Raw genomic sequence first — 17,790 nt, forward strand, 5'->3', positions numbered from 1 at the left:
CCTGACATAGTAAACAAGAGCTCAAGCAACAAGTGTAGGCAATCTGCCATGCGCTCTCCACTGTGTTTTATGTTTTAAAAGTAATGTGGGTTTATGTATTGGAAGCAAAGCAACTTAGGGATTTGATCTTAAAGTGCAGACATGTCTTTAAATATTGACATTGAAGCAAGATTTATCACTAAGATTTCAGGAAGTAACGTGCTTAAAGAACCCTGGAAGGATTGATTTGTTATCTATGATTCTTGACCAGAACCTCCACTTACAAAATATATCAGGGACATAAGAGAGCTTAGGATATTATTCAAAAAGTGGTAAACCCCTGTATAGTATATTAGTATATTATATTGGAGGTGTTTTTTTTAAATAAAATAATTGGTCCTGTTCTAGTAAGTAAAATAACAATTATGGTAGCACCATCAGTATTAATTAGGGGAATGCTGGATTGCTAAACTTGGAAATAGGGCAGCTCTCTGCTGCCCACCTTGTCTATATGGGTGGTTTTTCTTTTATTCTCTTTTTAAAGCTTTATTTATTTGTGCATACAGAACTGGGGTACAGGCCAGAGGTGCAGGGGCAATGAGAAGATTGACCAGAGAGAGAGTGGGAGCAGTACAGGCAGATTGGCAAACTACACTGCTGAGGGGAGCAGTGGGTGGGTCAGGAGAGGTCTGCTGCGCCATGTGGGTCACCTCCCTTGGTTGGGGATCGAATTTGTGTGAAGCTGCTGCCTCTAGCTTCAGAGAGCTTTACTTTAACCCACTGCGCCACTAGGGAGGTCCCTTTTTCTCAAAGAACTTGCTGAGTGTTGATGAAAAACAAACAAAATGAGAAATATTAAGCATAATTTTAGTCCAGGGATTTAAAATTGTATTTTTAAAGTTTTGATATTTATTTTTAAGAATATAAGGCCACATTCCCACCTCTTATTTTCTAAGGAATGTTTCCACAACTGCCAATATATAACATGTAAAAGAGGATTTCTGTGACTGAAGGGTGCACAGTGGTGAGGGGAGCCACCGAGAAGGGGCATGTAGACAGATCTGATGGGACCCTGATGACTTGGAGTCATCATTGACAGCTGTGTTTGCCTTTGAGGCTGTCGGGAGACACACATTTTGCACACTTTCTGCTCTCCAAGATGTGGCTGATCTCTCTGCTCTGTATCCTTCCTTCCTTCTGGAACTCTTAGGTGAACCTCCTTGCCTGATTTACTCCACTGGCTTGGTGCTGGTCTCCTCATGAGTCCGAGCCCACCACTGACACTTGTCAGAGCTGGGCCTTTCCTCCACTTCCAAGCTGTCTTGGGCCCCATTCTCCAAGGCTTCATTTTTTTCTCTCTTTCCTTGGTTAACCTCTTTGTTTGTTTAAGGTTATTCTGTAGTAACTTCTGGGAAAGAGGGGGTGGGTGATAAGATGTTTATGTCTTGTAGATCTGAAAAGGCCTTTTAGTCTCATACTGGATAGTTTGGAGGGAGTTTATTTTTCCCTTACAATGGTGAAGGCATTACTTCATTTTCTTCTAGTTCTCAGGTTTCACTGAGAAGGCTGATGCCATACTTTATGATTCTTCTTGTAGTCAATCAATGAACAAGTATCCTTGTTCCTCCATATCCTTGTCAGTACTTTGAGTTGTCAGTGCTTTAAATTTTGGCCTAACAGCTGTGTAGTGGTGTCTCCCTTATTGGTTACATTGCATTTCCCAACGGCATGTGATGTGGAGTTGCAGAGACTGTTCACCACATCAGGTGATCTACTTATAGTTTGCAGAGATCAAGGCCATTATTCAGTTTATCAAAATCTTAAGGAAATTTTGTTCCCCCTAACTAAACCACACTTCTGCAAACATCCCCTCCATTTACTCTTCCCATCTCACTAAATGGCCCTGCTATCTACTAATTATTCCCCTCAGATACCCCGGAGTACTGGGAACCCACATCCGGCTCTGTCATATCTACTTATAAGATATTTCTAGAATCCATTCATTTTTTTTTTGCCACCCCCGTAGGCTAAACTACCCCCGTCTCTTGCTTGACCACATAACAGCCTGTCATATGTCTCTTTGATTCTTGCCTTTCACTAGTCTATTCTCTAGTAATCAGGTTTTTTAAATCACAAAGCAAATCATGCCATGTTTATGCTTAAGACTCCAGCAGTTTCCTAGCTCATGTTGAATAAAGTCCATGTTTATACCACATTCTGATCATGCCACCTCCCTGAAGTTTTCCAAGTCATGTGGTTCCTTATGCCTAGAAGTCTTCCTCCAATTCTTCCCTTAATAATAAATCCCTGTCATGTCTTGGTGTCAGCAGAAACTTCCCATACAATCCCATCTATTTAGGGTTCTCCCCATCTCCTTTGCATACATTTTTCTCCATCACTTCACCCTTCAGCATAGTCTTCACAGACTTAACAGATTCATAATTTCTTAGTTGGTATTTCCCTTAAGTCATCTGTCTGTCTGTCTATCTATCTATCATTTTTATATTACCTATCTTCTCCATCAGATTGTTAATTCCATTAAAGCACAGTCTGTTTTGTTGTCACAACATGGTATTTCATCAATATTTGGCACAAAGATGCACTTTATATTGGCATAAAGATGTACTTTATGTCTCTTTCTGCTTTTGACTTTATCTTACCTCTTTGCTTTAATTTTTTTTGTTGTGATTTTCTTACTTTCCATTCTAATGAGAGAAAAAAAACACAGTCCCAAGATCTACTCTGTGTTTCGTGGGTCAAAGAAATATTTCCTACTAGCTATATCTTCCCAGGGAACGTGGGACCCTCCACTTGGAGAAAGCCAGAGTGCCTTTCTAGATGCAGGTTCAAAGCTGCTCTGCATAATAATATCCAAGGCTTATTTTCACTTACTGGTAGGAGTGCATCCTAAGAGAGATTAGTATGATACTAGACTTTTCCCCCCTCTGATGAGAGCTGAGTTAAAATATATCTGGACTCTGGGTTCCAAGGAGGAATGATGGTTCTGAGCACTTCTGTTTGTGGGAGACTACCAGGGCCCTTTAGGGGCCAAAGGGTGTGAGTAGAGGGTCTCAAGGTTAACAATGGCCAGCAGAGGACACCCCTGGAGAAATAGGCCATTGGCTCTTTTCTCCTGCTTTCTGACCCTCGAGTGGAGCACAAGGGTGCCCTCCTTTACCTCCGGTACAGTTGTCCTAGGCCATGGCTCAGTGCCTGTGACCTGCGTGTGCTCTGCTCTTCAGGGCTTCTAAGGTGCCAGCAAGTAGCTGAGGGCTTTAAGTTCTCTCATTTGTATCGGGAAAGCCTGTGTTGGCATCAAGTTCGTCAATTTTCCCCAAGACCTCTTTCCCTATAGGTGCCACATACCACAATTTCTACACAAACATGATTTGCCTGATTGTGGCAGTCTGGGCCTGGAACAATTTTAATTAATGGGAAAATGGTCCTCAATACACCGATTAGACCTCTTCAGGTACAACAAGATAAAAGCCTGATAATTTGGATGGAGCACTCTTCTTAAATGTCTACTCTGTACACGGCAGCCAATGGCAATGCCAGGCTGTCTCCCACCTGATCCAATGAGTAATTAAGAGAGGGCTTTTTCTACCCCACCTCTCCCCTTCACCCCCCTCCCCAACTGAAGCTTAACAGGTTGGTGGTATAATTTGCAGACTTTAAGGGGTGTCATGCTAGGAGCTTAGGCAAGAGCCAGGGAATCTTCTCTCCAGCTCCAAGGCTCTGTCCAGCTGGGTTGAAAAGCAGGCAAGAGAGAAGAGGAAGGAGGTGGAATCAGGCAAAGAAGGTAACGTTTCTCAGCCAAGTTCCAGGGGCCTTGGCCATGAGCGAGCTTGGCACTCCGAAGACCAGTGACGGTACTGTTTCCCGCCTGCTCAACGTGGTGGAAAGTGAGCTCCAGGCAGGGAGGGAAAAGGGTGACCCTACAGAGAAGCAACTTCAGATCATCCTAGAGGATGCTCCTCTCTGGCAGAGATTCAAGGAAGTCACGAATGAAATGATCGTGACCAAGAACGGCAGGTGAGTTATAGGCAGCCCTGCTGGGGGTGGCTGGGCTTGGTAAGGGAAGTGAGACCCCTTAAATATTGAAGTGGCTGCCGCTCTTAACCAGAGGCTGCAGGGTCTGATTAAACTCACTTAAGGAAGGACGGATTCACGGCTTTCCCCCAGCCAACTTAATTAATTTCTTTGAGATCATCAGAGAAGTGGGGGGTGAAGCCACCTGTGTCGTGTGCATTTTCAATGGAGAAATTCTGAAAAATACTATAAAAGGGGCATGTCCCATCGATTTGGGAATTGCACTCAAATGTCAGAAAATCATATTAAGTTTTGGCTGACAGCACAACCTAGCGCAACCCTGAGCCCCAACTCTGTTCAGATAAAGTGAAAGTCAGCATTGTGTGGAAGCTGGATGGTTTCCTCTTAAGTCCAGCAAACTTGCCAGAAATGTATGACTAGTGGAAGATTGGGAGCAAAAGGGAAGATTTAATCTCATTGCCTATCACAACATCTGTTCCCTTGGATGTGTTTGCGGTGAGTGTTCATTTGAGATTTTGTGCACCCGTGATGATGTGAGAGCTGTTGCATTATAGTTAAAGAAGCTGTAACGTGCTCCCGGGGAGAAGAGGAGATGCCTTCTGCGTGCTCATCGCCACAAATTAGGGATTAACTGAAACTGATCCTTGTTGGTATTTCTTGGATTCTAGTCCACAAAGGAACGTCAAGTAATATGAGGAGTTTGCATTTAGTAGGGAAGATGCAAAAATTTTGCAAGAAAATGTTATTGCCCCCAGCATGTCCAAACTGGCTCCCAACATTTGGCTGATGCTCATGAATATTTGGTTCACACGATCACAAAAACATGAAGCATCCAAGCTCGTTTTCGGTTGAGTTACTTTTGCAGGTCTGTAATTGTGACCTTTGAGAGAAGTTTTGTTCTATCATAAAGTTAAGACCAGCTGAATTTTTGGAAGGTTGTCCCTGTACAAAATGTTTCTCTCCCAACACCTTGCTTTTCTAATGATGAATAAAATGCATATTGTGGAAAGTAAACTGTTCTTTGTTTAGCAGGAGAAATTATGAATTCGAGTGACAATGCAAGGCATAGAAATGTTTTGTCTGTGATTGGTGTAGCTGAAATAAAGATATTTCAGTAAATTGTGATTATCAGCTGTACTTGATGCTTGTTTTCAGGTGGGTCCTATACTTACTTCTATAGAGGATGCATTACTTTTAATATCTGTAACTATAATAACACCTGTTCCTACTCTTGATCAGTAATTAAACTTTTAGCCTTTTTAGTAGAAATAAATACAATGATGTGTTTTCAGTAACAAAAGTCACCCCAACTTCTTAATTGCATTTATTTTCTTTTCATTCAAAGATAAGTGATGATGCAATTATAAAAATTTCCTGTCTATTAATATGTAGAATTTCTGTTTATTGTTCTTCTTGGATAATAGTGACACTTACAGTGTCACAGCTATCTCTTTGGCTGGCAAAGTGGCCATATGTGAAAGTAAAATAAGTACAACCACCAGCTTCAACAATTTAAAACACTGTTAATCTATTTCAAAAAGAAGCAAATAATAAAAGTTTCTGAAGCCATTATAACACTCAGTTCATATTTTAGTAATGTTATCTTGGTGTGCTATAAACTATATAGTTTAATAAGAGATATCTCATTTTTTTATTGATGTAACTTTCTCTTTATATTTAAATTTTTTCATGTTAAAAGTCATTTATTTTTAACTATGTGAAAAATATTTTTTGTAGAAAAGGTCTAATTTTGGTCAAGTTGGTAATTTTTATTATCTGTGGCAGTCCTGCTTCTATTCTCCACTTTCTTTCCAACTCCCTGAACTCCTTAGGGTAAAGATTTTGTCAGGCAATAGAGCCTTCCCTTTATTTATTTACTTTTTTTTGAGAGTTCACTATACTTCAGAAACAGAAGGAAAAACTAATCTCAGAAATTAATTTTTGCTAATGTGTGAGTTTGACCTGGAATGACTTTCAATGTTTTAGTTTCTCAGGTTAAGTGGTTAACAGCACTGCAATACAGACACATCTTTCTCCTTGCTTTCCTCCTCTCTCTTTTTTCTCCTAGCCATCTATTCTAGCGTGTGCTTCTGATCATTTTCTGGTTATAGACTTTCTATGTCTTCCTGCAAATACCCCACCTCCAGTCCCACCAACTCCCACAATGATGCAGAAGTCTCTGGCCAGTTTCTGCAGAGAAAGATTCTTGGTGTTTGACACCCAGCTCAGCCCTTTTATTCTGGCTCTGTTAACTTTTTGGCTTTTCTAAAAATTTCATGGGAACAAAGTTAATGAACAAACAAGACAAAAAGCAAAATAAAAGCAAACTCTGACTGTTAGAAGTAAGTGGTGGTTATGAGAGGGAGGCAAAGGCAGGTGGATAAATCAGGTAAAGGGGATCAATTGTATGGTGAAGGATGGAAACTGGAGAAGGATGGAACTGGCTGCAGCCAGCTTGTGGTGCTGTGTCCTAATCATTGCACCACCACAGAGGGCAGGAAACTGGCATTTGGATGGACCATAATGTAGTATATACAGATGTTGATTTATAATGTTATACACCTAAGAAGTATATGACATGTAAAACCAATGTTACTCCAGAAAAAATTAAAAATAATAGGACAAATTAAAAAGATAAGTTTTTTGGGACTTCAGTACGTTGTTCTAATGGAGCAAGTTTTGAAATATCATTGAAATAACTGGATTGATGAAAGATTAGTTATAAACCTCATTTTCACCTGGAGACCTGCCTTACGACAGATGCAAATGGAGGTTTGCATCGGACTTTGATCCGAATTGAGGATTTTCCCCTGAAAAACACCTAAATTTTCCCAGAAATTAGAATCTGTTGGTTCCTCTTTTGTGCTCTCTCCTCTCTCTAGTCTCCATCACTCACTTTCTCCTTCCATTTTACTTCTTTCCTTTCCCTTTATGTTCTTTTGACCCTCTTTTTTATTTAAAATTTTAGTGATTCATATTTGACAGTCTTTCAGGTATCACAATGACGCATTCTCAGAGCTCATTTGAATCTTCTCCACTGTATCCAGTTTGTGTTTCTTTTATCCACATCCTTTAATCTGGGAATTTATATTTTAGGTTGCGGAAAAAGAACAATTGATTTTATGCTTCAGAGGCAGATAAATGAAATCTCTTGCAGTTCTTGTTTTCTTTATTGTAACATCTTCCCCTTATGGGAAAATGCTATATTTCATGTGTGTTTCCATACAATTAATTAATTTTGACTTAATTCCGATTCAATTTTCTGTGAGAAGGTCTTAAGAAATTTGAAGTATTTCTGATTAACTGGTGAGTCCACAAAATAAAATAAGAGGTGGAAGTCACTTGCATTGATCTTAGCAGTGATGAAAGGATGTTGTTGCAGGAGCTGATATTTACAGTTTCCAAGGAAGGCTACCCAAAAGGAGAGAAAATGAAGTTTATACATCTTTACAGCCCATGGAATTTTTTTTTACCAGCTTACAGTTGTAATATATGAGATCATAGGTACTGGTGTAAACTGCCTCTAGTCAAGTTATTTGGTTCCTTGTTGCTATTCTTATGCAGTTTAACTAAGTACAAGTAAGTTTCAACAATCACACGTGTGTGCACACACACCCTCACTTACTCCTACGCTCCACGAGTATTTCATGAATATTACAGGTTTTCTATAAAGTTCTCTGAATTTTGCCATTAACTATCTCTGCAGGTCCTCCCCTCCAAGAAAATCTGCCTCATCTCTCTTGCCTTTCCTCTTGCTAACCTCATTCCTCACAGCCTTTTTCAGAAGCTAGATCCTCTGTGAGAGAAGTAACCATCCACCCTGCCCCCGTAAAAAAACAACACAAAATACTATATAACAAGGTAATATAAAGATACAGTACTTGTGGGCAAAGTCCAGTCACTTGTGGTTCTTCAGACATGGTCTTGGGGCGTGCTCGTTCACCTTGCCACTGCATTTGCTTCTCCTTCCTCTTATCTTCCCCATTATCACTTAATTCAAACAGTGCAGGACTAATTTACACACTTCTCAGTAAGCCACAACTTGAGAAGTTAGGGGAGACATCAGCTTTCATGGAAGTGCATGTCATCCTGAAAGCGAAGCTGGTGTGAGTCCTGCCCACAGGTAACTATCCTCGATAAAACATCCCAGGGTCTGAGAAGGTGAGAATCAGCTACCAGGGGCGAAACAACTTAAGAGGGAAAGGGAACGCAGGAGGGGAAAATACAAAGAGGGCAGGTGTTAGAATATGTATACTCACCATAGTGAGTATACACTATGGTGGCAATAGCTATGGGGGCACCCCAATATTACCTCAGTTAAAGAGAAATAAATTAAGTAAAGTAAAAGAATGGGTCGGGGGAGAGGTGAAAAACAGACAGGATAGGAGGTGAAAGCACAAGTCCAAAAAACGCGTCAGCTCAGTCCTCTGCAGAGCCTCAGGCGCATGCGCTGGCGGTCACGTGACTGACTGGAGCGTGGGCTCATCACCGCTGCCAGACATCGCAAAGGGGCCTTAGGTCACACGCTGCTAGCCTGAGAAAAGATCGAAATTCAAAATATGCGTTCTACTGAATGGTATCGCTTTCACACCATCTTAACGTTGGAAAAATCATAAGCCAATCATTGTAAGTCAGGGATCCTCTGTCTGCCTCATTTTGTTTATCCATTCATTAGCTGATGGATGTAAGGGTTGTTTCCCCTTCTGTGTTTCTGTGAGTAATGCCACTGTGTACTCTTACATACATGTTTTATGTGGATGTGTGGTTTTCCTTTTATTTATTTATTTATTTTGTATATATGTCCAGGAGGGGACATACATAGTAACTTCTTATTGGTTGAGAAACTTCCAGAAAGCTTTCCCAAGTGACTGGACCATTTTACATTCCCACTAAGAAGACATGAGGGTTCCACTTGCTCCACAGTTCCCACCAACCCTTGCTATTGTTTGTCTTTCTAATCACAGCCATCTAGTGAATGGGAAATGGCAGAGCTGGCTTGCAATTCCTTGATAGCTAAAGGTGTTGAGCTTCTCTTCCTGTGATCCGTGTTTCTCTAGAACAGCAGAGGTAGCTCCAGAATGTAGCATAAAAGAAAAAGAGCCATTGCACATTTTCTTATTATTATTTCTAAAAAGTCATGATGAGAGAGAGAGACACCTTAATCTATTAGCAGTTTAAGTGAAAAAGTGAATTTCCTCTTCCTTTTGCCTTAGCCACACTTCCTGACTCCAGTATCCAAGCTTATCTGGACCTCATGTCATGTACTTGCTGTTTCTTGTGTGTGTGCGTGTGCATTGCTTAACTCATTTCTGGCATATACTTTGTTCTTCTTATTTAGGTCTTAGCTTTAAACATCATCCCCAGACCTATCTGCCATCATCAAGAGTAGTTCCTTACTCTCCCTCTGTGACATCACCCATTCTAGTTTCCTCACAGCACTCCTGAAATCCAAAATTACCTTTCACATTAAAAACCTTGCATGACTTCTCTATAAGAAAGTATGCTCTGTTTATAAGAGACTCAATCTGATTTTTTTTTTTGCCAGAGTTCCTGGTATAGAGTAAAGATGCAAAAATGATCTGTTAAACAAGTTATTAATCTCTAATCAGGTATTAAAAAATTTGGGGACACATTGAGAGAATTAAGTTGGAATAGTATTTAGCAAAAGGTGTGAAAAGGAAATGTAGATGAGGTGAAATGAAGAAAAAACTCCCATCTATATCCAAAGAGCTCAGGAAATTTAAATAATTTAAACTCAGGAGACAAGGGGGCCTGGGTGACTTGAGCCCATTTCTAAATCCACCACTAATCACTGTTCTGTTCTTGTTCTTTCCATAGCTAAAAATTCTCATTCTACCTTCTCAAAGCTGGGCACCTCTAAGTCCAGCCAGATGTCCTTCGTGACCCTGATCCGCTCATCTGTGCCCATCCTTGCATCTAACATGCCTGGGCCTGACATCACTGGTCCCCTTGGCAGTGGGCACATTCTGCTTTCCCCCTTTTCATTCTCCTGCCAGCCTCATCAGAAGTGCCTACTAGTGGGCAACCTCTCCCCTGCTCCCTTGATTTCACCTCCTAGCTACTGTCTTTAAAGATAAAGACACTCTAGACTGGGACTTCTCAACCTTCAGATTTCCTGTGTCTCACTCAGGGACAATTTTTTTTTTTCCATCTCAGCTGTAATCTCCGTGGGCTTCCCATCACCAAATCAACCATGTGCCATCACCATAGTCTAGTGCTCTCCCTCCTGCCCCCCCCCCTTGATCCCATTTCCTATTCCACCCGGGGAAAATTTCTCTGGTATATAGGTAAAATTTCTCTGGTATATAGTTATTCATTAGTATGCTCCTGCTATGAGTGAAACAATTTGGTATTTTTCTTTTTCTTTCTGGCATATTTTACTAAACTTGATTCCTTCCAGCTCCATCCATGTTGGGGCAAAAGGCATGAGTTTATTTTTTTGATTGCTGAGTAATATTCCATTGTATATATGTACCACATCTTTTTAATCCAGTCATCTACTTTTGGACATTTGGGTTGATTTCATGTCTTTCCTATTGTAAATAAAACAGCAATAAACATGGGTCACCCAGGGACTTTTGAAAGCACAGCTCCCCCTTGAGAGTTTTGAGGTTCTGTGTTTCTTGTAAACTTCTGGCTGGTACTGATGTTGCTGTATCATGGGCCACTGAAGTACAAGGGTTTATGTACTAGATTGTTACCTTCTCAGCTTAAGGACTGAGATTTTGAAAAAAGTCAGCGTCTGAGGCAACCAGGTGATGAGTGTGTGCGTCTGGAAACTAGGTCTTTGAAAAAGACTGTAACAGCTCAGGTTGCTCCATGAAGGAAAAAACATACCAAAGGAATTAGAAACCATGTTGGCGGCTTCTCCAAATATTCTCAGGAATCAACTAGTGGGTAGGTATTATTCTAGAGGATGGGGGCCAAAGACTCCAGTACAACATCTCAAGTATATTCCTTGAACACAAATCCCCACTAAAGCTTCAGAGACATTTCTCCTGTTGCAGAATCTTGGGGAGTTCACAATTCCCACACCTTCTCAAAGTCTCGTGGGACACCCTGCTTTATTAAAGCCTTGAGAAGTCCTTCAGACTTGTTAGAACTGGGCTAACTTGGGCAGCTTAGTGTCCTCCTCACTTAATTTGCCACAAAACCTTGCTGTCCCTGTTATTCAGAATTGGTGTCCGTTGTGAGCCTAGGAAGGACTGCTTTGGCATTAGTGTGAGAACCCAATGCATGCTGAAGAAAATCTTTGAGGAAAGCGCTGAGAACCTGGTGTTCGAGCATGCATCTTGGGCTTCAGATTCTTCTGTTAAATTTCAACTAAAACAGTGACTTTGGAATGGAACATGATGTTTAAAGTAAAACGGTTGTATAAAATGCATTTATGAAGATGAGCTCTGTTGGAATTGGAGCCAGTCTATATGCAGTTTTCCCTAACCTGGCACTCTCCGCACCCCCAGGCACTCTGTGAGTGGTCTCCTCAGAGGGGGACCACTCTAACATCTCCCCCGACCCGTGACTTGGTGTCTGCCTTTTTTTTTTTTTTTAATAGGCGGATGTTCCCTGTCCTAAAGATTAGTGTCACAGGACTGGACCCCAATGCCATGTACTCCCTCCTGCTGGACTTTGTCCCAACAGACAGCCACCGCTGGAAATACGTCAATGGGGAGTGGGTGCCTGCGGGTAAGCCGGAGGTCTCCAGCCACAGCTGCGTCTACATCCACCCGGACTCCCCCAACTTTGGGGCCCACTGGATGAAAGCCCCCATCTCTTTCAGCAAAGTGAAGCTGACCAACAAGCTCAACGGTGGCGGGCAGGTACGATCCGTTGCCTGGCCACCCAGCCCGGCCATCCCACCACACCAATCAAGAAATATCAAGGGTGCATTTAGGCAATTAGAGGGGTCCTCACTGGCCTCTTCTCCCACAGAAGCCAATTATTCCCCGGAGTCCAAATGTAAACAGGAATAAACAGCTCTTAATTGGCGCTTTCAGTTTTTAATGGACTTCCTGATGTTAAGAGAGAGTGAGAGAGCGCCGCAGTTTACTTAATCATGAGGACCTTTCAGAGTTTCGTCTTGTGCGCGGTGCTTTTTACCCAGCCCTGGGAGGGAGATGTTTGTGGGTACCGGGGTTTTGTTATTCTCTCTCCCCTTTTTTTGGTGTAAGTGGTATGTTGGCAATAGACAAAAACCTTGATAAAAAGCTGCTCCTAATGAAATAATTGCTACTTCCACTTGGGCATTATGATAATTATCAATAGAATATTGAATCAGCTTTGGGTTTTCAGAAAAAATTTCAAACAAACCTTAAATAAGGGAGGTTTTATTTCAAGTCTCCAATTAGAGTAAACAAGATTTGGGTTTTTTCCCCTTTTCTTTTCTCCTGTAGGATTGAAGTACTGGTGAACTAGTTCATTGTGGACGATTTGGGGGGATTAAAAATAGGACTGTGAGGAAGAAGTCTTAGTACCCCAAGCCCCACCTCCGAATGTGGCTTTGGTCAAACTCTCAGTCCTCAGTCTTGCATTGGAGGAGGGGCGTCTATTCTCCCCAGTTTCAGCAATGCTCAGAAGGTACCAGTTTTTTCATTAAAACAGGAAACTGAAAAGAAAACCATTACTGCCTACCAGATTTTACAACAGACTTTCAAAAAGCCTTTCATTTAAATTACAAACAGTGGAAAGTATGTGACAGTGACGAAGGAAGCCATTGCCCTTTGGGTGGTCACTTTCACAAGATGACCATGCAGTGTTAGGAATATTAGGATTCCTCATGTGCAGAACAGCAATATTTTAACAAATTGAAATCTGGATTGTCATGCTGAAATTTGGGAGAGGGAAGAAAAAGAAGCCAGGACTTGTGCAGAAAATTAAACCACCCCTCCCTGGTGATCCACCTCTTCAAAGTTGCTCCTTGGGAGCTTCTGGAAAAACTCCCCTCACTTGTTTCTAAGAGAGGCTCAATGGCAGCTCAGGTCACCTGGGATCCCAATGTGTGTCCTTGACTTGGTTGATCACTGAGTTTGGGACTGACTGGAGGTGCTGGCTCACGGATGACCAGTGACAGACCAGCTTTCCATGAGCATGCTCTCTCTTCTGCTGCCTCAACAGATAATGTTGAATTCTCTGCATAAATATGAGCCCCAAGTTCACATAGTGCGTGTTGGAGGCGCCCATCGAATGGTTATGAACTGCTCCTTTCCTGAAACCCAGTTTATAGCCGTGACTGCCTATCAGAACGAGGAGGTGAGTGTGTGAGTGTGTAAGTGAGTCTACTTGTATGCATGTTGGGGGAATGTGCATGTGTGTACAAGTGTGTGTGAATGTCACCTAGCACAGCATGGAGGCTTGGGCAGGGGTGTTTTCATTGTCTTGACCCAGGTTGAATGGAAGGTGGGTGTTCTGGGATGCATGCATTCAGCAGAGATGAAGTTGGGGCTTTGGGTAGCTACTTGCCTGTTTGCCAAATGCCCACCAGCATTTTCTCTCCTACTGCCAATGAGACATGGCTGTGTATTGCAACATAAATCAACAGAAAGCTTGTTATTGTGGCCTGTCGCGCCTGTGCCTCACAGAGAGCTGGTGTCTCTGTGAACCCAGGAGTGAGCCTGTGGAAATCCATCCAAATGTGCACCTTCTTGGCATTGCATTAAGTTGGCTGTCCTGGTTGTTAGTTTTTCAGAGCACATTTAGGGTTTTTCCTGCCTAATTTGAGCTACTCTGGTGACTTGAACTGAGTAGGTAGAATCCAGTCTTGGTGACTTGCTTGGAAACAGATTTTGGCGTCCATCTACCTGCTCTGGGAGTTCCCAGACCTACTGGTCCAAACACCTTGGGAGGGTTGGATTCTTTTTGAGTAAACGTAAAAAAAAAGGGAAAAAAATGCATTTTTAAAAAAGCATAGTGTAAATAGTACATAAGTAAATCAAGTAAACTTAAAGAATAAAAGGTAAAAATGTACTGTTTCTCGCCTGCCTTTAAATCCCACTTTCCAGGGACACTAAAATTAACAGCATTAAGTTTTCAACACATCCTATGCATATTACATAGGTATAAGAATACATATTTCCTCACATAAGTTGGCTCGTGGTATACATATATTAGGCTGCAGTTTTTTTTCCAAATTAGCAGCACATTATAGAAATCTTTCTGTATAATTAGATTCAGGCATCTCTCCTTTTATGGAATTTTGTTGAGGGTATGCCATACTTCAGGTAGTCAGTCCTCCACTGGATATTTAGATGGTTTTCAGTTGTTTCATTTTCTATTTTAAATAAGGCTGCAATATATCCTAGCACCCACATCTGCATTATTTGCTTGTTTGGGTAAATAGCTAGACATGAAACTGTTCTGTCAAGAAGAGTGCATGTTCAGCTTTTTGATAGACATTGTTAGATGTCTCCCTGCAAAGGGCATATCTATTTCCGGTCCTTGTTCTCAACCCTGATGGCTAGCAGCCTTTTGGCTCTGACATTGTGAGGGGGCTGAGAAAAGGGTATCTTCATGTCGCTTTAATTTGCATTTTCTGTTGGGAAATGTTAAGAGACTTCAGACTCCCACCCAGCCAACAGTCAAAATCTCCAGGGATGGTGCCCAGAATATGTTGTTTTAAAAGTCTCCAGAGAGAATTTTAATGAGCACCCAGGTTTGGAAGCTATTGCCTTGGTGAGTACAGGTGAAGCTGAGTTGTAGATTTAATTCATATCACAGATGTGCAAAGAAAATGTAATTCTCTTCTACAAGTAATCTGGTCTCTTGGCAGCCCTGATAGCTGGCCAGTGGGAAGAGACATCAACTAAATATCATTTAAACAGGTTCTCAGCTTGTGATGTCTTTGTGGGCTAAAACCCCATTTCTCAATAGCCCTCCCTCTTCCTTGAAGATGGAGCCTGGTTCTCTGAGGGCGGAATGTGGCTTTGGCAACTCTAGAAAGTGGGGAGTACTTGGGGACCACATCCTTGCTTCCCAGTCTCCAGGGCAATACTCTTTGCCCATTTATTTACCTCTTGCAGTCTTAGTGGGTGGCCTGCTTGGTCAGTGCTCAGTTTTTGCTGGACATAGAGCAAGAGAAGAAAAGAGAGGATAAAGGGAGTTGTAGACTGGGTAGAAGATATTGATTGGAGAATGGTGGATGGAAGCTAGACCTTCACTGGTGAGTGTGATGTGGCTGATATATTTCTAGAAGTGAGAGACAGTACATTTGAAATTTATTCCATAGTATACCAATGTTACTTTGGTTAAAAAAAAAAAAGAAAAAAGAAATGAAATGAAAATCTGAAAATAAGCCAAGGAAGAAGAGAGGGTAAAAGTGTTCTGTAGGCTCATGGTGTATATTCCACGTTTGCTAACCCTCTTATCTTTGCAAACACAAGATAACAGCTCTCAAAATCAAGTACAATCCTTTTGCCAAAGCCTTCTTGGATGCCAAGGAAAGGTGAGTAGAGAAAGCTCAGTAAAATTTTATGAATTGACTTTTGCAAATGTGAAGTTTAGGATCATCTTGCAAAGAACTGGACTAGGAGCACTTGCATGACCTTTGATAGAAATGTTTTCAATCATCACCATTTAACAAAGTCAACAAAATTCAATAAACTCATAATGATGTAGTTGGGAGAATCTTGTTTTGGGTAATGGGTAATGGGTTGGGAGAATCTTGCCCTGGCTTGCTTTTTGCCCTGCTTTATTATAGATTCTTGAAAGTAACACAACCACAGGCAAAAAAGGTGATTTAGATTTTTAATGATTTACTCCACCTTTCGCCTAACTATCTTCAAATAATATATTTTCAATAGATTTGTTAAACAAAAACTGCATTTAGCTCAGGGAAGGTGGGTATTTCATATGAGTAATTCATAAAGGTTACAAGTTCCTACCTTTTACCCTAAGAGGAGTCAGAGACATTAAGGGTATGAAATGACAAGTTTACATTTTGGGTCAGCTTTTTCTTTTCCTGTTTTTCCATTCTAGGAAGAAAATAAAAGACTTTGGTACTTTCCATTGACTTCTACCAAAGCCTAGAGCAGAAACACTATTATCTTCGAAGTGTTCAGATTTTGTTGCCTGAGTTTCAAATCTTTTCAATATCACCTATAGCTCTTTCATTTTTCCTTTTCATCTTAAAATCTCTGGCCTAATGGATAGATGTCTATAATGCTGTCATATTTTTCAATGATTGATTAAATCTTGATGATGCAGAAGGCAATTTTTTTCAGATAATGGAAGACTTAAAAAAAAACCTGACATGTGACAGAATATAGATCCAAAATGATAGTAGCATGGAATAATTAAAAAGAATTGAGCACTTTGAATACTCTGATTTCTCTTCAGATAGTATAAATCTTTCACCTTTTGAAAAGAATTGAGCATTTTGGGTAAGGAGTTCCAACCTTGCCATTTTCTTAGCTGTTTGACCTTGCATAAGTCAGTTTACATTCCGCTTTAATCTGATAACTGGATATAGCAATATCTCCTTTATAGGTTCATTGGTGGGTCATAGGTGTGTTATACAAACCTTAGCTGTTGCTCTTATTACTTGAATTTTGTCACACAGAAGCAATGACACCAAATCAGTAAGATTGAACTAAGTAAAGAAAACTGTGTGCATGGTAAATGGGAGTACCCAAAACAATGCAATTTAAAGAAAAATTGCATGGTTGATAAAGTGTCCCAGAGGGAGGAGAGTGGGGATAAATGGCAGCTTCAAGAAAAAAAAAAGTGGTTGATTTCCTTTTTTCATGAAATATATTAGTGTCCAAAGAGAATTTTGGTTTTGCATTAAGTCTCTCAATTATTTAGGGAGCATCTCTGGCCCATTCCTGACTGTATCTTCAGCAGGTGATCTGTCCAGGTAAGCAGGCCAGCCATGGTGCACTTTCATTGCTCTTTCAGGAATCACTTAAAAGACATTCCAGAAGCCATCTCTGAGAGCCAGCACGTGGCCTACTCTCACTGTGAGTTGGGTAAATGTTGGGTGGGGGCTTCTGGGACTATGCTGTGCCTGCACGTTTGTCTGTAATGACCCTTTATAGCCTAATGCCATTGTCAAGACCCATTTTTTTCTTCCACTCATGCCAAGTTTACAGAGCACCTCGAGAGAACCAGGGCTGCTAGGAGGACATACACAAACCTTAGGGAGGAGACAAACTTTCAGTTTTTCACTGCTGAGTTGCATGTTAGCTGGGGATTTTCATATAGCACCTGTAGTATGTTTAGGCAAGGTCCTTCTATTCCTAGTTTATGGTGTGTTTTTTATCCTGAAACGGTGTTAAGTTTTGTCAAGTCTTTTTTCCTCATTAGTTGAGGTGGTTGTTCCCAAAGGAGCATCTCTGGACAATTTTGCAGCCTTCCAAAAGTGTCTCGCAAACTCTGGGCTGCTGGGGCAGCTCATACTCTTTGCTTTCAGATCTCCTGTATGGGATGATGAAGGGAGCTGCCTTGTCTTTTTCGTATTGGAGAGAAAGCTAAAGTCACCTTCCTACAGGTAGAAACGGAAAGGCCTTTGCTCCTTCTGTTTTACTGCATTAAACCTCCCTAGGTATCTGCAGCATCTGGCATGCCCCTTAGGCTGACTTAATTTACTCAATTAAGTCAGAAACATCTTAACTTTTACATTTTGGTCAAATTAAACATTTAGATAAATTAAAATTCTCTTTTTTTAAGATTTAAAAAAAGTTATGCATACAGAGCTGGGGTATGGCCAGAGGTGCAGGGGCAGTGAGAGGATTCACCAGAGAC

At 41.1% G+C, this 17,790-nt stretch overlaps 1 protein-coding gene across 1 annotated transcript in view; it reads left to right on the forward strand.

Annotated features, from left to right (window-relative positions):
- The first annotated feature begins 3,771 nt into the window (after positions 1-3,771).
- Positions 3,772-17,790, forward strand: part of TBX19 (T-box 19) — a 21,558-nt gene continuing 7,539 nt past the window's right edge. The window contains exons 1-5 of the mRNA XM_004688459.1: positions 3,772-4,014; positions 11,609-11,873; positions 13,168-13,302; positions 15,429-15,490; positions 16,945-17,006. Of these exons, the coding sequence (XP_004688516.1) occupies positions 3,818-4,014; positions 11,609-11,873; positions 13,168-13,302; positions 15,429-15,490; positions 16,945-17,006 (721 nt within the window). The 5' untranslated portion in view covers positions 3,772-3,817. The remainder of the gene's footprint in view (positions 4,015-11,608; positions 11,874-13,167; positions 13,303-15,428; positions 15,491-16,944; positions 17,007-17,790) is intronic.

This window comes from Condylura cristata, unplaced genomic scaffold, assembly GCF_000260355.1.
Source record: "Condylura cristata isolate star-nosed mole 26May11 unplaced genomic scaffold, ConCri1.0 scaffold00024, whole genome shotgun sequence".
In the NCBI taxonomy this organism is placed as follows: Eukaryota; Metazoa; Chordata; class Mammalia; order Eulipotyphla; family Talpidae; genus Condylura; species Condylura cristata.